This window comes from Carassius auratus, chromosome 14, assembly GCF_003368295.1.
Source record: "Carassius auratus strain Wakin chromosome 14, ASM336829v1, whole genome shotgun sequence".
In the NCBI taxonomy this organism is placed as follows: Eukaryota; Metazoa; Chordata; class Actinopteri; order Cypriniformes; family Cyprinidae; genus Carassius; species Carassius auratus.
In genome coordinates, this window is record NC_039256.1 from 10619937 (window position 1) to 10646996 (window position 27060).

General features: G+C 37.2%; 1 protein-coding gene across 1 annotated transcript in view; it reads left to right on the forward strand.

Annotated features, from left to right (window-relative positions):
* Window positions 1–26552, forward strand: part of LOC113113583 (glutamate receptor 3-like) — a 101629-nt gene extending 75077 nt beyond the window's left edge. Inside the window, exons 5-12 of the mRNA XM_026279859.1 lie at window positions 12317–12370; window positions 12851–13012; window positions 14071–14238; window positions 14470–14574; window positions 16174–16278; window positions 19703–19909; window positions 23774–24147; window positions 26297–26552. Of these exons, the coding sequence (XP_026135644.1) occupies window positions 12317–12370; window positions 12851–13012; window positions 14071–14238; window positions 14470–14574; window positions 16174–16278; window positions 19703–19909; window positions 23774–24147; window positions 26297–26537 (1416 nt within the window). The 3' untranslated portion in view covers window positions 26538–26552. The remainder of the gene's footprint in view (window positions 1–12316; window positions 12371–12850; window positions 13013–14070; window positions 14239–14469; window positions 14575–16173; window positions 16279–19702; window positions 19910–23773; window positions 24148–26296) is intronic.
* Window positions 26553–27060: the final 508 nt, after the last annotated feature.

Consider the following 27060-nt stretch of genomic DNA (forward strand, 5'->3'; position numbering starts at 1 on the left):
GTTATTGCCCTTGGGAACACATGTTTTAATCCCTTTTCCGACCTCATCATGTATTGGCTAAACTGGATCTAACTGAACTAATCTCCCCGGCCCTGCTGACACTGATAGCCGAGATAAGTTTCTGGACTGTGGCCCTTCAGAGACCTGCAGCAAGACAGCAGAACCGCGCTATAGAGTTCTGCTCACCATAATCCATCTGCATTTTGTGATCTCCAGCACAAACTGCGAATGGGAGCCGGCCTCCAGAGGGTTTCAACAGCTGAGTTAAGCTTCACGAAGAGCAATGGTGACAGCTTTTACTGCCCTGCTATACTGAGTATGTCAACCCATCGCAATAATTTATAAGCAAGTGCCCTTGCATTGGGAGTGCAGAGGGGTTTGTGCCTTTTCAAGAGGAAAACTAGCTTGTGATCTGGGGTTTAACACTCGAGATGTGTCATATTACTCTGTGAGAGCATGACGGCCTGTCAGAAGCAGAGTGACATTTCAAGTGTCATGTGTGAATATGGTAAATAGCGCAGCAAAATGGTACAAAATGCCAATATCTGCTTTATGAAGGATTTGATGCAGTCGCCAAGAGGATTCGGATGTGTCTCTGTAATGAATGCATATGGATGTGCATATTGTTCGATGAGTGTTTTTGTTGGGGCATTGGTTCAACCTGGGCTTTCTGCGCTGAAGTTAAAGACATCAACCTGTCCATCTTAATTTAGGGGATATGATGGGATGACTAAATGACATCTGGGACTACCTCTGAGATACAATGTGCAGCACTAGAGAGCCAGGATGTGTCTGGAGTGTAGGAGGAAAAATATTAAAATGCGTTGAGAGCCTGTTCTTCACTGAAGCCTTGCTAGATCTGCCACCATGAAGCATAAAGAACAGGTCCCTTCAGAGATGGAGATGTACCTTTGAATTCATTCAGTCTGTGCAATGAGGTGATATGTCTGGCAAAAATCCATATACAATAAAGGGCCAAATGGGAAATATAGATACAAAATCATAATAAAATAGATATAATAAAAAAAATCCTTAAAGTACATAAAATAAAATACAACTATATTTCTAAATTGATAGAAAAGGTTCATTCAACAAAATTGTTCAATTAAAATATCTAAGCATTATCTGTAGCTTAGCCGTCATAAACTCTGATATTTGATCAATGGGGAACGGTTATCAGCAATGAGCTGGAATTGCCCAGTATTCAAGTAAATGGTTTAGTAAATACATTAGTCTGTCACTTATTCCCTCATTGACCTCATTTTTATTTATTTTTTATTTTTTCGTGAATATCCTATAATCATTGATACACTCAATGAAACAAATTTCAAATGAAAAGCTTTATCTGGTAAAAAAAAATAAAAAATAATAATAAATAGTATTTTCTAGTAAAATTTACTCCAATATTATCTTATTTTTTTACAACATTGAATACACATATATATATATATATATATATATATATATATATATATATATATATATATATATATATATATATATATCATGCATGCAAAATCTATGCAGTTTTGGTCTGACTTGAAATAAATCACACTTTAAAATGTACAAAAACATCATCATCATACATGACTCCTCATTAAGAAATGGTTTTGTGCCAACCTTGTTTCAAAAAGACATGTTTCAGGGTTGAATGTTGCATGAAGGTCAGTTTATAATGGCTAATATCAAACTTAAAGGGAAAGTTCATGCAAAATATTTTTCTCACCCTCATGGTATGATAGAATTCATTTATAAGAGAGCAATCCCTTTAGCCGTGCAAACAGAAGCAAGCTGAAAAAAGTATGACTCAAAATAAAACAATGCTGGAGTCATCTGAGGTAAATCCTAAAGACTGTGGCCTTAAAATCTCTTAAAAGCTCAGAGGCTCTGGAGAGCGTTTAACGTGTCACTTTAACAATCTAATGGGATTAGGGGGTTCGAGTTGTACCGCAGGAGGCAAACAGAGTGAGACGGAATGAAACAGGATTCAGGAACATCCAGCAGTCAACATAGTAAAGAGGGTAATCCGAAATCCTAATTAAAAATACACTAACAGTAATCCACACACTCCTTTTTCTAGTTTCGATAGTCAAATACGCTCAAGTTGCAGCTGCTGAATAAACCAGCTGTAATTCTTTCTTCAACCACAGAGACATGAATATGGGAAGAACAAATATAACACAGAACATCATGTACATTGAGCTTAGACATGACGAAGAACAACTGTATAAACATTAAGAAAGGAATGACCCTGTAGCATCTTGGCAGTTGCTGTAAATGTAAAAGCACACAAGTCTATTTATATACTATTTTCTTTAGATGAAAATATTATTAGACTTTTGCCTCCCCAAGCTCATTGAAAATGCATGTTTATGACTTGAAACTACTGTTCAACAAAACAGCTCAAACTCATGTTAAAAAAAACACGGTTGCACAAGCAAATACATTTTTAACATATTTTTTTTACAAATCAAATATGTTAACATATAACATATTTGATTTGTAAGCTTCTATCGTAAGCACTTATGGGTAGGTTTAGGGTTGGGTTTGGTTGGGTTTAGGGGTATTGTTATTTTCAACACGACAAAGCATTGACATTTTAGTGACACTCATTGGGGATTTGAAGTCTGAACTGCCACAATACCTACCTGTACCAAAGAAATAAAAACATGGCCATTGTCATTTCTCATCAAAAACTTACAAGACTAAAAATCAAAAAAAAAAAAAAAAATCTCATTAATAATTGTAGAAAAAACATAATAGGTCACTGAATTTTTCTAAACAATCATACTGAAAATGTGTCCAAATGTAAGTCACTTAATATTACTTTAAATGTAGCATATTTTTAAATTAGGGTGACCATATGGGCCATTCATAGGGGACACGTCCCAGCCAGGATTTTAATATTGCCTAAAATATCCAGGTTTTGGTTATTTGCACTATGCAGGTTGATCGTTGTGTCACATTCATGAGAGCTATAAAGAGCAGAGCAGACGGCTCCTTATGCTTTGAATCGCTTTCTCGTGTCTGTTCGTTCGTTTGACTTGAAGCATTGTGGCACACTTTGTTTTTTTGGGATTTGTGCACAGCGCATATTTGCACCGCTTTTATCGTTCATTCTAGATCTCATCTTCTAACACACAGCCCCACGATTGGTCGATTATGTACAATACCTGCATGTAATTGGTCAAAACAATCCCGTATGAAGGCGCATATGGTCACCCTATTTAAAATGCATGCACTTATTTATTAATGATATAAGTTTGGTTAAAATATAAAAGAGTGACAGGACAAATGGGCATCTGGCTCAAGGCTGTTTTAGTAGATGAACACATTTTTTTGTGCAACATAAAATCAGACAGATGGCCACCATAGTGATGTTGCTGAGTTTAACAAAAAAAAAACAGAATCCATTGGCTCGGGCATCTTTCAGGTCAACTGGGGGTGGGCAATGATCAGAGACCCCAAAGCAGGATTGATTTTTCAGCTCAAGATCTCACTCTACAAACTTGTAGGAGGAAAAAGTGGATATGGAGAGATTGTTAAAATGCAAACTTTATGATTTTAGATGGGTCACAGTTGTTTTGGGTGGATTTTGAAGCATATGTCTTAGATGAAAAGCCAGATTGGTATTGAAAAGGCAGCTATTAGTGCTAATGGTCCACTTTTAAGACTGCTCTTCTTTTTATATATATATATATATATATATATATATATATATATATATATATATATATATATATATATATATAAATATATATATATATTTTTTTTTTTTTCTTTTTTTACTATCAACAATTATTACCTTACAATTATTTCTACTATGTAAACAGTGGTGGTTGGTAACCGCTATCAATAGTTCTGCCTCTCATCGTGTCAACTCCTTCTTTTTTGCTCCCATCAAATACTTCAGGTCAACATCATTTCACTTTCTTAGATTAAAATTAAATTTGCCACATTTTTAATAACTTATTTTTGCACTGCGGAACGTTTCTCACTGGATGAGTTTCGGCGGACCGATTATACTGAAGCACCAGCTAGCGTTCGCATATCACCGCAGCACATGATCGAACCTCAAGTATCACCTCAACGCAAAACATATAGCAGCTTGCGTGGACTTTACACTTTATGTTGAACTATGTATTATTTTGTTGGTGCAACAGTTTATGTTGAACTCTTTATTGTTTTGGCCAAGGTTATTGAGAGTTGGACTTAGTATTTTATGGCCTCTGAAGCAACAGAGAGATGTTTTCTAATAGTCAGTGTTTCCAATGTTCTGAATGTGATTGACAGTATTGTGTTTTACTTAAAAAACACTTTACAGAAGGTTCCAGCACCTATAAGCTTCCTGAATTTTTGAAATGTACTATTTCTAAATTGTTTCTAAATATGCTATTGCTACACTTCATGGCAAAAATTGCACTGGTCTGCTAGACTTGGTTGAACAAAAATAAACAATATTTTGTTGCTTAAGCTTATGTATTCAGTCATTATTCAATGGTATACTATAAATCCATGTGAAAAAAAATTACTTCGCACTGTTCTCAGATCAAATATTTATATGTGATTAAAATGCGATTAATTTTGATTAATTAATTACAAAGCCTCTAATTAATTAGATAAATTTTTTTAATCGAGTCCCGGCCCTAGAAAAAAGAAAAATGTTATTTAGATCATTCAAACTTCATGCATTTCTATGAGATGCTTACTGGGATAGTAGTGTATGCATATTCATTTTATTGATGGTATAATGGATTTAAATCATTATGATTTGGGAGGTTTTACTGTACATGTGGCTTTTTAGTAAACCACTTAAATGTATTTAGGATTATGCTTTCCATTGGATCAGTCCGATGTTCCAATGGTGATTTGAGTAAAAAACAATATTAAAGGTGTCTAATGTTTCAGACAAGTTATACATGAATTCAAATCCAATTGCATAGGCTAGTGTATTTAGTTTGTCTTTTGGAAAAGAGCCAGACCTGCTCAGCTCACAGAGGTCTGAATTCAAAGCAGCTGAGAGGACAGGAGAGGTACAGATGCCTCTGCCAGTTAATTAGAATGTATCCCCCCGGGATCACTCGAGCTTCTGGCCTGCCCACATAAAAGCTAGCCTGAGGGAGCAAAAATGAAGATAACTGAGTGTTCTAGAGAGCTTTTGGAAAGCGTTTGGGGCAATTTGTCCTCCCCCAGCCTCAGCCCTCAATGAGTTTTGAAGAACGCTTATTGATTGGTCGTGCCATGAGGTAAGTGTTGGAGGAGGAATTGATGATGCTGCAGCTTTTTTGTTACCCGAACTGCACTCATGCTGTGAGTGAAGATAAGGCCTGCACATGACAGTTTAAACCCACTTTGCATTCAGAATCATATATTTTAATTGTTCTTATACATTTTTTCTTTTTTCTATGCATTGTTAGTTGTTTAGTTACAGTGCAACACTGCAGTGAATGTTCTCTATTTTATTATTCTTCTCCACAATGTTCCATAATTAATTTAGCTTCAACAGCATAATATACAGACTTCATTCAAACTTTGTTTTGTAGCCTTAGGTATGTCATCATTTATTTTTATTTATTTTTTCTTCTTCAGATATAGGCATTGCTACAATTCACTTAGGACGGCAAGGCACAAGGAACCAATGAGTTTTTGAATATCACACTCTTTGGGGCTTATAAACATAGGATTATTGGGACACACCTGGAATCAAATACCTAACCCTAACCCTAACCCTAACACAATAAATATGAGGAAGAAACTTGGTCACAGGGAGCAAAAACACTCACAGGCAGGTCCATATCCCTGACATAACTCCTCCTCCTAAAGGTGTGTCCTCGCACAGTAGAAACAACATAGGGAGGGGAATGGGTGGGAACTAGGAAGGAGGAGTGAGGAGAACGGACACCAAGGAGGAGGCCGGCAGACAGAGACCAGGGGGTGACAAATGAGGGAGGAGCCAGGGAGGTGATAGGAGGGACCTGGAGCAAGAGAAGGACAGCAGGACCCAGGCCACAGCCATAACAGTTGCCCACGTTAGAGCCCATGGTGGGAGGAGCCATGCAGGAGGGATGGCTGCAGACTCCAGGGGGCTGACCAATGGTGGCGGAGCAGGTGGAGGGGGAGCCCAAGGCACTACGGAGCCAGAGCAAACAAGGACCAAGGTGGATCTAGCAGGAGGAAGGAGCCCAATGGAGCCGGTGATATGGAGTGATGTGGCACAGCCAGAGGAGAGGAGTCCAGTTGCAATATTGGGTTGATGCCCGACCCAGGCAGGGCAGGAGGGAGCTGATGGAGCTGATGGAGCTGATGGATCGACAGGTGACGGTGGAGGTTAGTGAGCTAGGGGCCAACGTGGAGCCACTGGGTCTACGGGCCGAGGCAGAGTCCAGGCCTCGGAGGCTGGAGGTGGAGGTGAGGGATCCTCCGACCCCATCGACACTGGTAGAGGAAAGTCCTGATGATGGTGGGCTGGCGGGTGGGAGGCAGGGCATTTTCAAAGGCCCTGGAGGGCACTTTTGAGGAGTGGGCACTGAAAGATCGGAAGACCCCTCATGGCTGAACGAGGGAACCAAGGAAGAAGGAGGGCTGGACGGCACCAGCAGAGACAACACTCACACTGCTCAAACCATCCGCAGCTTTCTTCCTCATGGTGGGCTCTGTAGCCGGGTCTTGCACCCGGTCTGATGGGTTGGGCTCAACTTCTGGGGCGATCCTCTGCTCAGTCGCTTGGCTTTGTTCTGGCTCAAGGATCGCTGTATGAAATGGCTCTCCATCACCGGTGGGCTTGGGCTTATGCTCCATTCCGTGGGGACATGGGGAGCTGAGCTCTGGTTTAGGAGTGGCACTGGCGATCAGCCCGTGGAACGGAGATCCATTTCTCACCAGTATCCACTCCACAAAGGTGGCAAAAAAGGACTCAGAGAAAACTAAAACAAAACAGAGGGGAAAGGCAATAAACTGTATTTAGGTCAGTTCTTCTGTCACAATTCACTTAATACAGCATGGCACGAGGAAACGATGAGTTCTTGAATATCACAGTCTTTAATAATCCAATAACAAGGGGAACGCAGGAGATAAAGGAACTCATGGAAAGATGTTCAGAACTGACAAACACAAACCGTTCCCTTGAAGTTATAAGGTTCTATCTGCATTCCAAGTAGTTTTGAGATATTGAGCATCAAAGTTTTTGCATTCCATTCGACTGTGTAGATAGAACCTTATTGTTTTTTAAATTAAAATCCCACAACGTATACAACATTTTAAAAAAAAATCTATCACATAATGTAAATAAATTGTCACGGAATAACAATATGGGAATAACTTAGTTTTGAGAACCTTATAATTCCAAGGGGACGAAACTGAAATGACTGATGCTTTTAAATACAGGATAATTAGGGAAGAACAAGACACACCTGGAATCAAAATTATAGAATCTTTTTCTCTTTTTTTATGAGAAATCATTCAAATTTTACAATTAAATTAAAAAAGTCACTAGTTTTGATATACTAAAGTACAGCAAAATATTGCTACTAAATGATAAGTGTAATACAAAATAATAACAAAAAAAAAATGTTTCCTATAAAGTTTGTAAATCTCTCTAAAATTACATTACATGCTGTATAGAATGTGGAGCATTCAAATTCTAATAAACACTGATGATGTCATATGTAGTATTTGCAAAGAACAAGCTCTTGCTACATTATAATCCCCCATTTCTGTTGCATTCTCAAAACTCTGGCAACTTGATAATACCTAGAATATCAAAATCAACTGCAGGCGGCAGATCCTTTTCCTATTTGGCGCCTAAATTCTGGAATAACCTACCTAACATTGTTCGGGAGGCAGACACACTCTTGCAGTTTAAATCTAGATTAAAGACCCATCTCTTTAACCTGGCTTACACATAACACACTAATACGCTTCTTATATCCAAATCTGTTATATTTTTTTAGGCTGCATTAATAAGGTAAACCGGAACCGGGGACAGTTCCCATAACACCTGATGTATTTGCTACATCATTAGAAGAATGGCATCTACGATAATATTAGTCTGTTGCTCTCTTTTTCTGGATCAGCACCTAGAAAGGACCTCTACAGTACTGGAAGAGGTCCTTTCTAGGTGCTGATCCACCATCTGGTCTGGATACGTAATAATTTTTAATTAGAGGAGACCAGGACAACTAGATGAGCCCCAGATACAGATCCCCTGTAAAGACCTTGACGAACACTGGGACAAGATGTTCCAAGGGAAAGAAATGATTTTTCTGCATAATCTGACTTTGCTGCAGTCTGGAATTGAACTAATGGTTTTGTCTGGTCAGAGGAGAACTGAACCCCTGCATGATGACATCACTGAATTCAATGATGAACTGCCTTTAACTGTTATTTTGTATTATTAACACACTGTTTTCCTAATTGGTGTTCTTCAGTTCCTTATATACAGTAGCACTATATAAATAAAGGTGGCCTGACTTGACTTTTGGTCTTCCTTTTTTAAATTGATTTACATATTGAATTATTGTGATTTATATTTTCTTTCTTACATTCTTTAGTTATTAATTTAGCATGTTACTATCAGCCTCTCTCCATTTCTCTCTCGAACACTATATTTTACCTAACATTTGAACACTCTTTTGCTGCCTTGCAAGCACAGATATTTCCTCTGGGAAATGCAAATCAAGTTTTAATTATTATTATTATTATTATTATTATTATTATTCAGTTTTGTTTACTTCTATGGTACTATCCAATATCATTTTCTTCATCAGCCCCCAAGAAATGAAACCCTAACTGCTCACTGCAAGGAAGAGCAATTATATAGTCCCTGCTATGCCATTTAACATCATTTTCCTAAAACAATCAAAAGGATTTTGCAGTTATTGCGCTCAAGTCCAAATCCCAGCTCTGCGTGTTTTAGCTAAAGGTCACGCCTGAGCTGTAATGACCCAGCAGTTTTATTGAACCTCTGGATTGAATGCTTTGCGATTGCTTTCACTTGGGCTCATGTGCTGGGCTCTCTCTGTCAGACCCGTGTGAATAGGTTATGTCTGTGGGCGAGCACAGGGTCACTCTGGTCTGTCTTTGCCCGTCACAACGGGGTGAAAACTACCCTCAAGGACACCAAATCTCTTTCTGGCTGGCCAACACAAAGGTGACAGAGCTAGAGGTGGGATCAATGTGCCAGCGGGGGTAGGAAGATTACAAAATGAACACAGGAATCCTCGGGTATTTACTTCACATTAACTGTAATCCAGCCCCATAATGCCTCTCAGAAATCAGCCCACCTTCATCTGTCTATGTTAGATGCTGGGATTTCAGTTATCTGCTGCTGTCAAATGTTACAGCCCTTACGAAAGGAAAATATATTTACCAATATATTTCTTAAAATATATTGTGATATATTGTAATATATTATTTTCCCATTTTATTTTCTAATATATTATATATTTGAATACATTTAATAATATATTGATGATACATATATTATATAATATATTGCAAAATATACAAATGTTTGCAGCTTTCAATATATTGCAATATATTGAAAAAAAAAAAAATTAAATCCCATATATAAGAATATATGCCTAATATATTACATGATATTTTCCAATATACTGCAATATATTTTTGGAGTTTTGTGGAGTTGTTGAATATTGTCATTTAAAGTGCCCATATTATGTTTAATTACAAGTTCATAATTTTATTTCTGGGCTAGAATACATTTAGATGATTTACAGATCAGAAAGGACTTTATTTTTATAATTCTATACACTGCAGCAGCATGTCTTTTCACCCACTGCCTGTAACACTCTTGTTTTAGCTCCTGTCTCTATAAACACCCAACTCTGTCTGCTCCAGCCCAGTCTGTTGTGATTGGTCAGACGTATAAAGTGTGTGTTTGAAATGTTTGGCTATTACCATAATCAGGTTTTATCTCCTGAGGCTTCACGAGCAGCTGTAAACAATAACTATGGCATCTCTATAGTATGTCCATACAATGTTTTTTGCCCTTGCAGTGAAAAAACAAAAACAAAAAAACAACATCTTCTCAACATACCCAACTGTTGGTGAGCTAATGATCAATTTTTAACCAGATCAGGACCAGTTGGCATGCTTCAAAACGTACTTGACCAGCTTATGCTGTTTTTTGTTTGTATGTTTGTTTGTTTTTCTCAAAAAAAAATTGAGAAAATTTCAAGGACTGATTCACTTCAAATGTAAATTCTATCATGTCTTCTGTTAGTGCTAGTGTTCTGTGCCATGTGTGCGTCAGGTCTCGGCCTGGACCCTGTGAATGAAATCGTGTCATTAGACCCTGGCTGTGTCCACATCAAGGTTGTAGAGTGGTCCTGCTGGCCCGCAGGCTGTGAAGTTCAGTCGTGATCTCTGTTCTTCGCCAGTTCTCGCTCAGGTGTGAGGAGCCTGTAGCAGTATTTGTTTGTGGGACAGGACTGATAACCTCACTGGCTCCGAAAGCCTTCGGTGGATCCAAAAGTCAAGGGCATTATGGCAAAAGAGCATCAGAGAAGATACGGCTGCATCATTAGATTACAGTCTTTCATGTTTTTGGGGGAAGTGTTAAAGGTTGGCCAAAAATGAAAAACACTGTCATTATCATCTCACCCTTATGTTGGATCGGAGGTTGTCTTTTCTGTGGAATAAGAAAGGACATGGATGATATACTGTAAAATATTCATATCAGAAATAATTTACCTGAACGAACAAAAAAGGTTCTCTAAAAGTACTGCAAGTATTCCAAATGAGTGAGCTGTAATCCATTTATCACTGGGTAACACATTATTTTTATTCCACTTTAAACATTCTATTAACTATAACTCTGCAACTACCTGTACATGTCAACTAACTGAATGTCCTGAATGAGCAAATCACTACTGAACTGTAATACATTTGCAACTCTCATTAGAGTATCAGTAGACCCTTAGGGTTAGGGTTGGTAAAATAAATTGACATACAGTACTTTCAGAGATGCTTAGTCAGTTGAACGTGTGTTGGCGGAGCATCAAAATAAACTGTGAGCGGATATTAAGCAGACAGTATACTAATAATAAAATTTTAATGTCTACTTGTTGGTATGTAGTTGCTGTTACTTATAGTTAGTCAAATCTTTAATGTGGACTATCAAAATAATCTATTACCCTAGACTGTTAAATAAAAATCTGTTCTGTTTATGGTGCTTTTTGTTGTCTTTTGGACTTGACAGTGCCTAGTCACTGTCTACTCCTTTAGGAAGAAATGAGGGTTTAGTAAATGGTGTGACAAAAGGTCAATTTTTGGTGAACATGTTGTTCTGTCTAGAATGGTGCAATCGCTCAACTTATTGCTCATTGCTCATTACTGCTTTCTCCATACACTTTCCTTCATGATCTTCACTTCAGGTACACTATTATATTACATCCATTTCATAGCATGATATGAATTTGCAGTATTGCTGCTGTCAACACTGACCAGCATTCACAAGCAGTCATTCTTCCCCTGAGCAACATTTTTAATAGATGGAAAAAGGTGGCAAAATTATTGTTATTATTTTTTAATTTGTACAAAAGTTGCCATACCTTACTAATACAGAATGAATGAGAAACATTTGTAAAAAGGGCTTTTTGTTAACACATTATTTTCATGGTTCCATGGACATTCTACTACCTAGAGTATAAGTCATTTCATGTCAGCTAGCAGCCAATAGAGTATTAGTACCCTATTTAGAGTACCCTTACCCAACAATATACTTATACTCCACTAGAACTCTAATGATATTTTCATCGATAGTGACATAGAATAACATTCATTTGGAAGTGAGCATTACTATCACTTAAAAATCTGTCTTTTAAGTGCATATGTGTTCACCCTGCACAAAACATGTGTCTCATGTTAGAACTTACCTTGGGGTTCAAAATGAATCATGAGGACACATCACCCAGGATCATAAACAGCAAAATTATGACCATGAAGTGAACATTGTTTGTACGCTTCACTTATGGCCACGGTTGAAAGGGGTCTGAGGTGAAGGTTGCAGGGTCAGATTGGCTCAGACACCGGCACCCAGCAGCGACACCCTTTGTGCATGCGTAGGAAGTCAGAGACATGTAGAGGTTTGTCTATGTGTATTCCTGTTGGCCAGCGTACAGTAGCAAGCCACATCAAAGACTGTCAGCCGCTGCATGTGGAAACATCCATCAGCGTTGAGCGCCTTTGTCAGTTAAGACAGTGTAAATGGAGAGAGGAGCTCACCTGAGGGACGTTATAAGGCCCCTGCGCTCTTCTTACATGGATTGTAAACTGTTATTGATTCTCTTTCCTGTAGGTTGTAGCACTCGGAAAGAACAGTCGGGGCTACCATTATGTTATTGCCAATCTGGTAAGTTTCAGCACCTCTGTACTCTTAACTAAATGAGATACATTTTCAGAAATAATGGCAATTCAAAGACAAATAACAATGTTGAAGAAGATTAAAAGATACTCATCCACTACAAAACATGCAACAAAGTGTAATATATGTATACATGACTGTTTTTGGTCATTTTTATATGATGTTCAACAAAATGTAATAAAATGTAGTAACAAATACTTTTATATATTTCTACACACTTTTGATACACAAGTGTCATTTTTTTAATCCTAAACTAATATATTTGAATTATAAATATTGGTTTTCTCATGGTTCTACCAATTTAACAACCTTATACAATACTAATTTCAATATACCACAAGGTGATTTTCCCCTTTTAGGTTTTGAAGCAGAAACATTGTTTTGAATCCATTTTCACATGGTGGTTGTTATGTTTTCAACATCTCATGGATGCTAAGCTTGCTTCTTTTCCATGATCTCTTTCCTCAGGGCTTTACCAACATCAGCTTGGACAAGGTCTTTCTGGGCGGAGCAAACATTAGTGGCTTCCAGATTATCAATCCTGAAAACACAGTTGTTCAACAGTTTCTCCAGAGATGGGACCGTCTAGATGAAAGAGAGTTTCCTGAAGCTAGAAACACTCCGCTGAAGGTCTGAAACTACTTATAAACATACATCCATCTTTGGTGTCTCTTCTTCCTCTTCTGATCTTTGACTTTTTCTTTCTTTGCCCATTTTCTCTATTATCCTTCCTTGCAACGGTCGATATACTGACATTCAGTCCAAGGTGCTTTTAAAACTGGAGCTTAATTGACATCTAATTAAACAATGATCATGAGATGAATAGATTTTAAATGCTGTTTTAATTAAGCTTTTAGTTAGTGGATGGGGGGGTAAGAAATTACCACACTCTCATTGAACAGGCAAGCAGGTTTAAAAACACCAGAATGTTGTAAAATGTCCAAAAAATCAAGGGAACATTTTAATTATATTTTGCTTTTAGAAGCCCAGTACATATTTTGCACTGTGACATTGTTTCTATAAAAATTAAGTATATTTCACACAATAGACTCCTTATTTTAAAAGACAACATTTTCTTTTTCATTAATTTTGCACTTGCAGCCAGACACATTGTCCAAGTCTTTTTTAATGAAGGCATCAAAAGGCATTTTGAATTGAGAATGTAAATGCACAATATCTCCTTTGATGTTACCTTTGTTATATTTTAGTCGCTACATTCCTCAGTACAGTCGTTTGAAGAAATACAAAACAATACAATAGCGCATCTCATGGCAAATTAGCAGATGCCAGCTCATTCTCTTTTCTTGGTTGAAATGGGATGTAATTACAGGTTACACCCATGAACAACAATAGCAGCAAAACCCTGTAGAGTCTCACATAAACTAAACATTTTACATATCTCTGTAATTACAAACCTTGTTAACACTCTTTACATAGCAAGAAACAATGCACAGGCTACATCCCTGAAGTGTGTCGTCTTTTGTTGCATTTGCCAGCTATGATTACATGCAGTAATGCATCGCAATTATCCTTCATTATGTACATCAACATGCGCTTGTAGACCTGGAAGAGGGCAGCTTATTTTAACCCTCTTCGAAATGTTTACTTACAGATAATGTGTTTGCTTATTTTAAACTGCTCTAACAAATAACTGTTAATGTGAGGTGCTTAATGGTTGTTGTGCACAGTACACTTCAGCACTGTCTTATGATGCTATCCTGGTCATTGCGGAGGCTTTTCGATACCTGCGACGCCAGCGAGTAGACGTGTCCAGGCGAGGCAGTGCAGGCGATTGCCTGGCTAACCCTGCGGTCCCTTGGAGCCAAGGCATCGACATTGAACGAGCTCTAAAAATGGTAAAACATCTATCTTTCCTTTTGCTCATGCAAGATTCTGAGTGCTTAAGCTTGTATGAAAATGACAATAACCATTTGTAATCTCTCAATGTGTGATTCAGATTGTCAGAGTGAGCACTTTGAAATGAATTATGCCTCCGTATGATTCATATGCTCTACTCTGACACATCCGAGTGTATTCTTAAATGCCATACATCATTGTTATTTTGCTGATTTCTTTGTTTCTGGCAGGTCCAGGTGCAAGGGATGACTGGCAATATCCAGTTTGACAGCTTTGGCCGCAGATCAAACTACACTATTGATGTTTATGAAATGAAAACAGGGGGCCCAAGAAAAGTAAGTCGTCAGTAAATTTGTCCATATTTTTGGGTGAGCTTTGTAAATTCAGTGTATGAACCCAAACCAGGATAAATTTCAATATGTATATGGTATTCTACCTAAGTCTGAAGGGGTAAAAAAAAAAACACATACTGTACACACACATTTAAAATGTATAGTTATTCTCAATAGAGAAAATAGACCAACAATATTGGTGACTAATCTTGCAATTGACTTGCTGTAGCAACAATTAAGTCAAGACATCACAGATATATTGAATAAAAACCTCCCCATTTAATTAACAAATGTACATTTTGTTTAGAAGTAATGTAAATTAAGCATTATCTACTTAAAAATGCACTAGTATGCATACATGGCTCAGAATTCTTATTTCATTTTGTGTACTTACCGTGTATGAGCTAAATGTATTTAAAGAGAGGATTTTGGATCTATTTTTATCACTCCATAAATCAAAATAACACTGACAACAGCCAGAAAAATAAAAACATTTTCACCATAGCAATAAAATGTTATATAAATCAAGCAAATGATATATGAGCAAACCATCTGTAAAAACCTTCAGAATATAGATAGAAATGAAAACTGCGAAGTCTGCTGTATGTAAGTGTTACTGAAGAGATGGTGATAGATAGGGAGGAAGGGATGAAGGAAGGAAGGAAGAATTCACAATAGTGCAATGTTTGAATAGGATCTTGCCTTAATTGGTCGCAAAAAGTAGTAGCTGGACAAGACCTTTAATATGTCTTAACTTCTAATTTCAATAAGAAATATATCACAGAAAATAAAACTGTGCTCATCAAACTGTATTCATCTTTAAAACCGCCATCCCCATTTAAAAAAGTTTACTACCTACCACTTACAGCAGCTTGAATCAACATAACCAGTATGCATCAGTCTTCTTGTGAGCTAATAGAAACTGCCCTTTGTAACATAGCATTCCAGCAACAATCGCCACGGATGAGGGTAGATTAGCCTAAGGTTAGATGGGGTCAGTGTCGGTAAGGAGAAGTGCATTGACAGTGGCTGTCAGAAGTGATGTACAAGACTGTGTTGGACCTCTCTGCAATGTCACCTCAATGATTCCCTAGTGGCTAGTGCTATTGCTAACTGTTCTGACACATGTCACTCAGCCGCTAAACAACTCCAACATATAGCAAAGAGGAAACATACAGCGCACTCTTGTGAAAACAGAATGTAGTAAATCATTAAAACCTAACCAAGTTTAGTTTTTGTTGAGCAGAATTACATCCAAGAGTAACTTTCAGCTTTTGCATGCCTGAAAATTCCACCATAAGCATTTTTTTTTAAATATATATATATATATATATATATATATATATATATATATATATATATATATATATATATATATATTTAACAAATGTCAGCCAAGAATTTGCCTTTTTTGTTTAACTCCAGGCAATAACAGCAGAAGCACGGAGACCTAATACTTTTTTAATGAACACAGTCTTATGAGAGTACACATCCACAACAGCCTCCTTAGCCGAACAGAAGGGATGGGGGGGGGGTTAGTTAGCGTTAATGCAGTAAAAATGTCTGCTGTTTGATAATAATGCAAATATTTTTCCTTTGCAGATCGGATACTGGAACGAGTTTGAGCGCTTTGTTAATATAATGGATCAGCAGTACACCAACGATTCCTCAGTGGAAAACCGAACAATTGTGGTCACTACTATTATGGTACACGCTCCATGACATTTTAAACGTGTCGCATATTCTGCCCATCAGGGTCATGGTGTTGACTCCTAGATTGATACATTCTGTCCTGGGCGGGTAGAAGTACATTTCTTTTGTGTTGCTTTCCATCCACTCATTACACGTTGAAACAGTCGAACACGAGGAAACGTGACGCATGAGTGTTTCAACTGTATCCGTGTGGGTGTCAAAGCATTTTGATTTTCCATATATCAGTGGCCTGTCGTAGCAGTGACATCACAATAACGGCATTAGGTATGATGGTTTTACATTGACATCATCAAAGCAGACATACAATGCATATGTAGGTAAGACTTGTTTCCACTCATCAAGTAAATGGTCAATGACACATGAGCTACAACAGCAAGCTAACGCTTACCACAACAACAAAGGGTTCGATGGTTTGTCCCCAGCAAAGTTAAAGTGTATTTGAGCGAGGCCAGGTATGAGGCCCCTGCACAGATCCACTTTACATTGACCGGAGGACTGTTCAGTGCTAACATATCACTTCATCTCCTGCCGTTAATGACATTAGCTTTAGCATCCGCCTCCAACTGGCAAAGCCAACACGCATCTCTGAGGAATTCAAATCAATGCTCACGACATCATCCCGTGTAAAACAGCAATCGCTGGTAATTGTTTTGTTTCACCAAAAACCAAGGTCAGTCTTTCAAATGACTTGAATGTGAGCAATTAAACCAGCAGCTGTCCGTTATTCTATCAGAGGGATTCAGGAGGAAAACAATTGCACAAAAGGATGAGGTGAGAGGATACATTCAGCACAGAACAAACAAACCATTGCTAACCCACTGGCACCCTAATTGTCTCTGACTCTAATGGGATGCATTCTCTCTGTGAGAAGCCATATTGTTTGGTAATAATGATGTGCTTAAAAAAGCAAGCCTCTGCTGCAATGTTTGAAATAGGGGGGCGAAAGGGAGGATAAAACCAGCTTGCGCAAAGTTCAATTCTGTTTGTCGACAAAGTGCTTTTGAGTTTGGATCCTAAAAATGGGTTTTTGTTTATTTTATTTTTTTAATGTTTTGCTTTGTTTTTTTTTCCCTACTGAAAAGACCATATATTGCGTTTTTGGATGCTGGTCCCCAGCATGGCACGCTGGTATGCTACTGGTGTTCCCTAAACCTGTTAATCAGCCAATTTCACTAAAACGGTCATGCTAGTTGACCTGTGATGGTCCAACAGCTAGACCAAAACAGCAGTAGACACCTATCCATCAAAACCCAGCATAAACCAGACCAAAATGTATGCTGGTATAAGCTGGTCTTTTTAGCAAGGCTACAGTATGTTCAATGTTCTTTCTGTTGGAATGATGAAGGCTTCTGTCGCAAATAGATGCAACGTGCTTGAATGTGTCTGAACAGAATCAACACATTGATTCTCCTGCAGTCACTGCCATTTACTTCATGAATCGGATTCCTTCTCACTTCATACGTTCTTGCCTACCTCACCTCTCACCCTCAACTGCCAGTGCATTTCAGACCCCTGGGATATTGCACCACGGCCGTGTGTGTGTGTGTGTGGGTGTGTGTGTGAGAGAGAGAGAGATAGAGAGAGAGAGAGAGAAAGAAGCAGAATCAAACCTACTTTGTCTACCTACATAGTCTCCAATGTTGCTTAATGATCTCATTCCCTGTTTACACCTGATATCATCCATCTCCAGTGTTTTGATCCCAAGAGGATAGTGCTAAATATAGGCAAACAGAGTCCAGAGATGACGCAGTCATCAGAGGTGCTAATGGGGAATGCATATGGCAGCCACTCACAGTGCTACAGTGATGTTTGTGATAAATCACATGTGGTTACTTAAGAAGCTCGTTAATTCCAAGGCCCTTCAAAACCTTGATCCAGACTAATACCAGAGCCCAGATCTAGACCAAGATCCAAGACCCAGACCCAAAACAATTATCCTGGGGTGTGTTTCTCAAATTTATCGTTAGATAACTATGGTCATTAGTTCCACTATACTCTATTGGTAACAACGTTGACCAGGGAAACGCACACCTTGATGGTCACTGTTTACAGAGTTTAATTCCATCCCTGATCAAACCTGCCTGGCTGCAATTTCCAGGTAATCCTGAAGACATAGGTTAGATCAAGGGTGTCCACTCCTCTTCCTTGAGATCTACCTTCCTGATCAAACACACCTGAACCAGCTTATTATTATTACTACATTATTATTATAATCAGGAACACTTGATAATTATGACATGGTGTGCTGAAGCATGGCTGGAAATGAGCTCCGCAGAAAGGCAGATCTCTAGGAACAGGATTGTCCACTTCTGGGTTAGATCTTTCAGCTACAATTCTGATTTTGGGATGGAGCTTTTCAGGACAGTGGCCCATAGCCACACCAAGAACCAATAATGAATTTATTGCAGCATTATAAACTTGGGTATGACATGCTTAGACTGTATGATGATTACCACCTATTGACTCGTAGACTACGATGCATGCTACTAAAGAAGAAAAAAAATATCATCAGCATGTGCTAGTGGTAAACAAAAAGCATGATGAATCACATTTTAGCAATTATATTATTTATGTATATAAAAAAAAACTGAGGGGAGCCAAAGAGGAATGCATAGTAATGAATAATAATAGTTACTTGCATTTATATAATGCCTTTCTAACCATTTAAAGCACTTAAGAAATTGAGTTAAGCAGTTTAATGTTTTAGCGCCATGTCGCATTTATTTCATCACTTTTTTACTGGCCAGTAATGAGGCTGCAAACACACTGTGCAATGAGCATACTGAATTTCTGATAAAATGATCGCAGGAAATATTTGGTCGCAAGACCGTGACAATGGACATCTTTGAACCTCTTTCACTGTACGACAAAGGATGACCATTTAAGAGCCATGATCACAGAAACTGCCACGATTATTACACAGTGCCAATCGTTCATCTGGGACAGCCGAAAATTGTGTGTCTTGAGCTTAAGACATGAAAGAATGTGATATCATGTGATATCTTGAGGTCTCAAGACCAAGAGCATGAGATCCAGACTTTAACTGTCAGACTGTACTTCAGGTGTCGACAACAATTTGTCTCAGTTGGCAACCTGTGATTGGATCACCTGAGATTGATGGTAATGTTAGGTGTAAAGAGGGTCTTAGAAATTACTAGTTTGGTCTGACTGTGGCCACATGTGGATCAATGTCCTGCAATCCCCCGTCTGCTGCTTCAGTTGTTCCTCTTGTGTGTGTTCCAGTTTGGTGGATTATGTGTGTGAGAGAATGGGTGGGTATGAATGCACAGTCATGATATCCCAGCATGCCTGCATGTCTGTGACTGATAAACTGTCGGTGGGCTCTGGTGCCTGTGACACCGGACAATGAAAGCAATGAGCAAAGATGGTAATAAATGAGCATGTGTTTGATTAACAGGAAGCACCATATGTGATGTTCAAGAAAAACCACATGCATCTGGAAGGCAATGACAAGTATGAAGGCTACTGTGTCGATTTAGCTTCTGAGATTGCCAAACATGTTGGGATTAAGTACAGACTGTCCATAGTCATGGACGGAAAATATGGCGCCCGTGACCCTGAAACCAAGACTTGGAATGGGATGGTGGGTGAACTAGTCTATGGGGTGAGTATTGGATTCGTTTCAAACTCTTCCACAGAAACTCTAACCTTTCCTTCTGCAGTAGTCTGTTTTATTCATGAACCTTGCATAAACTATATAAAGAGAAATTGCTGTCAAATGAGGGTTTGGAAGACGTGAATTGCCTTTATGTCTTTTGTTCATGGGAAAGAGCGTGGGGAAATTGACTGGAAATGTCTGGGTGTCATTCAACTATAACTGCAGCCAGACAGTGCTGGTGGCAAGACTGTGTTTTAAACATGCTCCTTCCCAGCATGCACTGCTTTAATTCATCACTATGCTGTTGGATCTCAAAGGCACTTTTCACAGTGCGCCCAGGCAACCCGCCATTTTTGCATTTGTCAAAGCGCTCCCCTGCTATAAATGGAGGAAAACCCAGTGAAATCACTTCCAATTCCCTGAGCCGACATTCAAGAAGAAGGACCATATACAAAATGCATGAGGGTTAGGCTACCTCATCTGTTCAATTTCCTTACCATCAGCCAGATAGATTGGCTGATTTTGATGTGCTAACGTTGGGAATGATACTCAGATTATTCTCAAAATGTGGGTCGTGTAGGTAATGCATGTGGAGATAAAAAGAAGAAGAAAAAATCTCACCATCATTGAACCATTGAACATAATAGTGGTCAGACAGTAAGGACAAACATGAGCCACGTTTGACCTTCTGATAAATACATATATTTTTTTTTATTTTGATTGTTTAAAAAGAAGTCGTTACTAATTTATTAGTAATTTAAGTCCCCTTGTTTATAGTCTAATATTTAGTTAAATGCTGTTCTTCATTATATAGCATGTTTTTATTACTAATTTTGAGTTTCTCTCAATGGAAAAAGATTGAATCTGATAGTTATAGTACAGACCAAAAGTTTGGAAACATTACTATTTTTAATGTTTTTGAAAGAAGTTTCTTCTGCTCATCATTTATTTGATCAAAAATACAGAAAAACAGTAATATTGTGAAATATTATTACAACTTAAAATAATAGTTTTCTATTTGAATATACTTTAAAGAAATAATTTATTCCTGTGATGCAAAGCTGAATTTTCAGCATCATTCCTCCAGCCTTCAGTGTCACATGTAACATCAGTCGATCACATGATCATTTAGAAATCATTCTAATATTCTGATTTATTATGAGTGTTGGAAACAGTTCTGGTGTCTAATATATTTGATCAATAAAAGGTTAAAAAGAACTGCATTTATTCAAAATAAAATACAAATTATAATAATATATATTTTAATAACTCTTTTTATCAATAAAAGTATTGATTTTATTAAAAAAAAAAAAAAATTACTGACCAGTAGTGTATATTGTTATTACAAAATATTTACATTTTAAAAACATAGCTTCTTTTTTTTATTATTATTATTATTTTTTTTTTACTTTTTATTCATCAAAGTATCCTAAAAAAGTATCACATATTCTGAAAAAATATTAAGCGTCAGAACAGTTTCCAGCTTTGATAATCAATCATCATACTAGAATGATTTCTAAAGGATCATGTGATAATGATCCTAAAAATTCAGCTTTGCATCACAGAAATAAATTATCATTTAAAGTATAATACATTTAAAACAATTATTTTAAATTGTAATAATATATAACAATATTTCATTTTTTTCTGTATTTTTGATCAAATAAATGCAGGCTTGATGAGCAGAAGAAACTTCTTTCAAAAACATTAAAAATAGTAATGTTTCCAAACTTTTGGTCTGTACTGTATATAAAAAATATATTATAATTTATTTTTTTTATAAATAGTCCCCTTGGAATTATAAGGTTCAATCTGCGTTCTGAGTAGTTTTGAGATATTGAGCTTTAAAATGTGTGTGTTCCATAGACTTCTGTAGATAGAACCTTTTTGTTTTTTCAATACAAAATCCTAAAATGTACACAACTTAAACATCACATAATGTAAATAAATTGTCACAGAATAAGAATATGTGAATAACTCAATTTTGATAAAAATGTCAGATAGAACCTTATAATTCCAAGGGGACGAAATGCAGTCTGTACTGTATATAAAAAATATATTATTATTATTATTTTTTATAAATGCACTCTTGAATAGCACCAATGTAGCATTTTCTTAATACCATATTCAAAAGTACATCTTGACTTTAAATTCTGAGTAGCTTGTATCTTAGGAAGCTAAACTTTCAGAATAACACTGATTGATACTGTAATCATGTAATACTATTATAATCATATTATCCACCTATGTCATCTGTTGAAGTTTACAGACAGTAGCGACAGCTCTGTCTAAACAATGAGTGAGTTCCTCTGTTTTTATAACGCTAAGGTTTTCATGGATTAGTTTTTTCGCTACTAGCCAGAAGCAGATAAAAACATAAATGTGATTCCTCTGGAATTGTCTAAATGACATCTAAGTGGCAATGTTATTTAATCTCTCTTTTTTTTTTTCACAGTTTATCAACCACATTTCTTATCAATTGGATTTTACCTGAGCGCATTTGTGCAATACGTAGATAATTTCAGAGCTTAAAAGATCACATGCAAGTATTTATCCAGCACGCAGGAGACGCTGAGAGTTTTGAGGCGTATTTCTTCCTGGCTGATAAATCACTTCTGGTAGACTCTTAATTAGCTATTTATATGCAAATGATTATATGATTTATTGAGACAGTACACCGAAGTTCCATTCACTACAACCACGAGATAAAAGGATATTTATATTTGTACAGGCTTTTATAACCAGCGTTCACCTGCAGAGTTGCCATGACCTTACACTTCCTGATTGCATAACTAATGTCCTCCTGGCTGAGGACACATGTGAGATAAAATCTTTCACTGCCTCTTTACTATACACTCATGCTAGAGTGCCTCTGAGGATTATGGGAAGGGGGAAGCAGCTGCGCCTCATATCTGCAGTTCCCACAGCAACACTATGTGAAGCATGAGAAGGGAAGCATTTAAAAAACATTTTCCAACAAAGTCTCCTGCTCGTTGCGATTACACTCTGTTTGTCGGCTGATGCAGTGGCATAGGGGTCACAGGAATTAGCAAGACTCTTGCAATCTAGTCAAGCGAATCCTCAGCTGTCACTTCTGTGTTACACAGCCAAAAAGCCTTTTCTGTTACGCCTCGCATGTGCTTCTCTGAGGCAGAGAAAGTTCTGCCTCTGTCAATGTCCTCTTTCTAGCTTCCTTCCCCACACCGAGGCCTGAGAAAACACTAAATGACCCCTTTTGAGCTCTAGATGTAATTCTCTGTGACAAATTGATCTGATTGATTCGTCCAAATGGGAATGGAAAGTTCCAGGTTCAAAATGCTTCATGGAAAACATCTGATTACCTACAAAAAATAATTTAGAGTCGAAATCATTTGTACAAAATTGTATTTAAAGTCCAATGCATGGAAGGTAGACTAGTGCCATCTGATTGGAGATAAAAAAAAAAGAAAATATTACGATATTACTATAGGGCACTATTAGCCCTATTTATAGAGAGAGTATTTTCAGGCATAGTTACTTTTTTCATGCATTTACTATGGTAGTCATTTCTGACTGCAAGACCATTAGTCCTTTTCAATTGTGTCAATTTTTTTTATTATTATTATGATTATTATTATTTTGTTCATATAACAAGCTTTACAAAAACAATGTTTCAAACCATCCTGATTTCAGGTGTAATAAAGTTCAATGTTCAAAAAATGTTACCTTAAAGACGCTGAGAGCTTAAAGTAAACGTGCATCTAAACGTGCCAAAACTTCTTTGTGATGAACAAATGCCTTGCTAACATCTGTCAGTCATTTAGCAGTGCATGTTTATTGTACTGGTGCTTGTTCAGCACTAACACGTTTGGTTCATGTCCCTGTTTCCAGAGAGCAGATATAGCCGTCGCACCATTAACAATCACGCTAGTGCGAGAGGAAGTCATTGACTTTTCCAAGCCCTTCATGAGTTTGGGCATCTCCATTATGATCAAGAAACCTCAGAAGTCCAAGCCGGGTGTGTTCTCCTTCCTGGACCCTCTGGCATATGAGATCTGGATGTGTATCGTTTTCGCCTACATCGGCGTCAGCGTGGTGCTGTTCCTCGTGAGCCGCTTCAGTCCCTACGAGTGGCACCTGGATGAGACTGATGAAGCCAAAGACCCCCAGACCCCTCCAGACCCGCCTAATGACTTTGGGATTTTTAACAGCCTGTGGTTCTCTCTAGGGGCCTTCATGCAGCAGGGCTGTGATATCTCACCAAGGTTGGTGCCTCGTCGCTGGGTCACTTTATGGCCATAAAGAGTCCATATGTGGGTTTGCATGCATACAGTAGATGACAATTTATCACTGGTTTAGATACACTGTGTTCCTTAGAGCAGATACCTGTATAACTGGAAACCATTTCAGATTTTCAATATGGCCTCAGATCAGAGTATAATCTATGAATTTCTTGTCCATCAATAAAAATAAAAAATAAAAACACTGTAAAAATTTGGGGGAAAAAAGGGGGGAATTCATTAGTCATTAATTTTACATTTTTTAAATGTAGCGTTACAGTCAAGCAGTGCTGGGTCGTAATGAAACTGATTACATGTAATCTGTATTATATAATCAGGATCCAAAAACTAAGTACTTATTTAGATTATATTGCAATTCAAAACAATTGTAATCAGACTACAGTAAAATATATATTCATATTAACATATTATTCACATGGTCACATGACACAGATAAATAGGTATAATATTCTATGTTTTTTATTAAGTGATTTGTTTTGATAGTTGAAATAAAAAATAAAAAATCATATCTCAGTATGGTTAGATTATCATATTTCAATCAATTTGATAAAATGGTTAAGTTAAAATAAATCTAAAAGTAATCAAAAAGTAGTCCAATTATATTACCTGCAATCTGTAATGTAATGGATTACGTTACTAACTACAGTTTTAAGTAAATCTCCCCAGCGCTGCTGACAAGCACATTAAATACATCACAGCTCTAGTCTTGATGGTAATTCCAGTTTTTCACGTTTGAAAGATAATGCAGACACAGCTCTAGTTTTAATTTGCTCTTTTGTAAAGGATTAGCTGATCAACATATTCTCATTTCACTCTCTTTATGTATTTCTCATTTACCTGATTCAGTTATTGTTTGAGAAGTCCTGCTGCAGCACTTCGTGGGCATCTGTGATGGAGATGTAGGATTGTTCACATTGTTCCTCCATTTAACAGCTGGAAGTTGATTAATAATGACTTCATTGTGCAGCTCGCTGTCATAGATCATTTTTGCAATATTAATCTCTCATATTCCCCTGTGCTGGCTGACAATTGTGCATAAAAAAAAAAAAAACTCAGCTACACCCAAAAAAAAATTAACACAAATAATACAATAAAATGAAAGGATTAAATGTTCATTTATCATAACATATATCAATTTATCATATATCCATAAATACTTTGGTAACTTTTTACTTAAAGCCTTTGTTTAGAATGTATTATGCATAATTGTAATGCATTATATATTTTAATAAAAGAAAAATCAAAATGCACGACATTATTTGAATGTTTGTTTGTCATGTGTTTTAATTCATTAATCTTTCTAAAGGTGTGACAGTGAAGTAGTATAATATATTACAATTGTGGTTACAGTTATTAATGACATCACACAGTGATTATGAGGTTTACTACAAGGCATAATTAATGCATTAAAACTAGCTTTTATAATGCATTATATATAAAGGCTTTAAGTAAAGTGTTACCAGTAATGTTCATCAGTTTATCATATAGCAATCTAGTCTGAGGCCATATTGAAAATGACTGAACAATTTAAACCCACATATGGAAAAATTATAAATAGCATTTGGCCTGGTACACTGTGGATTGGATATATTTCAAATGGGTCCATGTTATTAAAAACCCATGTTAATCTAAAATGTAATCATTATATTTCTTAAGTCCATAAGAGTTTCTACTTGTTATTTGCACTCTGTACATATATTTCACAAAGCCGCATGGTTGACAGAGCACGTAGTCTACAGAAGGGCAAACCGCCTTACATTCAGCCCAAGGCAAAAACACTTTAGAGGACAGAATACAATCATTGATCCCATATGTTATTTGATTATGCTAATATATTGTCTAGGCAACAGTCAATAAACGCACAGCTGGAAAATAAGCTTTGAGCTAATGTGACTCAAACTTCTGCGAGATCAGAAATTAGACACTAACTCAATATATATGTGTGTGAATATTGCCGAAAATTGCTTGTCTATGTGGCTAAATGGAAGCTCAGGATGCAAGTCATGTGTTCAAGTGGGTAAACAAAAAAAAAAAAAGCAGTGCCTGATTATTTGATACAGCAGATTTAATGTTTTCAAGCCTGAATGGCAGTATTTGTGTATTTGTGCATCAGGTCCTTATCGGGCAGAATAGTGGGAGGCGTCTGGTGGTTCTTCACCCTCATCATAATCTCGTCCTACACGGCTAACCTGGCTGCTTTCCTCACCGTAGAGAGGATGGTCTCTCCCATAGAGAGCGCTGAAGATCTAGCCAAACAAACAGAGATCGCATACGGGACCTTGGACTCAGGATCAACCAAAGAGTTCTTTAGGGTGAGTCTCCTAGCGCTTGAGAGAGTAACATTTCTGCATTGATCTTCAGTTGAAATCAGCTGAAATCAAATGCATCAAGCTTCAATGGGTGTTCACGCTTTCAAGTCAGAATCGGTCCTTTAGTTAGACTTGTTGCGTTTTTCATTTTCAGTAATCACAAAGAACTCGGAGAAGAAAGGTTCACACGGCTGTTTGTAGTGCCTCGGTCTTTATCAAACATTTATTTCATTTAATTATTATTTATGCGTTTGTTTTGCAGTGGCCCTTAGTCCACTTAGTCCGCATTTAACATTTCTAAATGTCATAGCATTCGATGAAATAATTCAAATGACAACTATTCAAAGACACATAGCGTAAGTACAATTTACAAACAAAAGATTTATTTGTAGTGCGACTGAGGTGCCTCGTTATTCAGCGTTGACATGATTCTGGAGCTCACTGTGAAATCAGACTTCATTCACCCCCAAGGAAAGGGTTTAAATGTCCAAATCGCTCCCTATCCCCTACATAGTGCACTGTGTGCCATTTGCCATATAAAATATAAGAAATATGCAAACAAGTAACC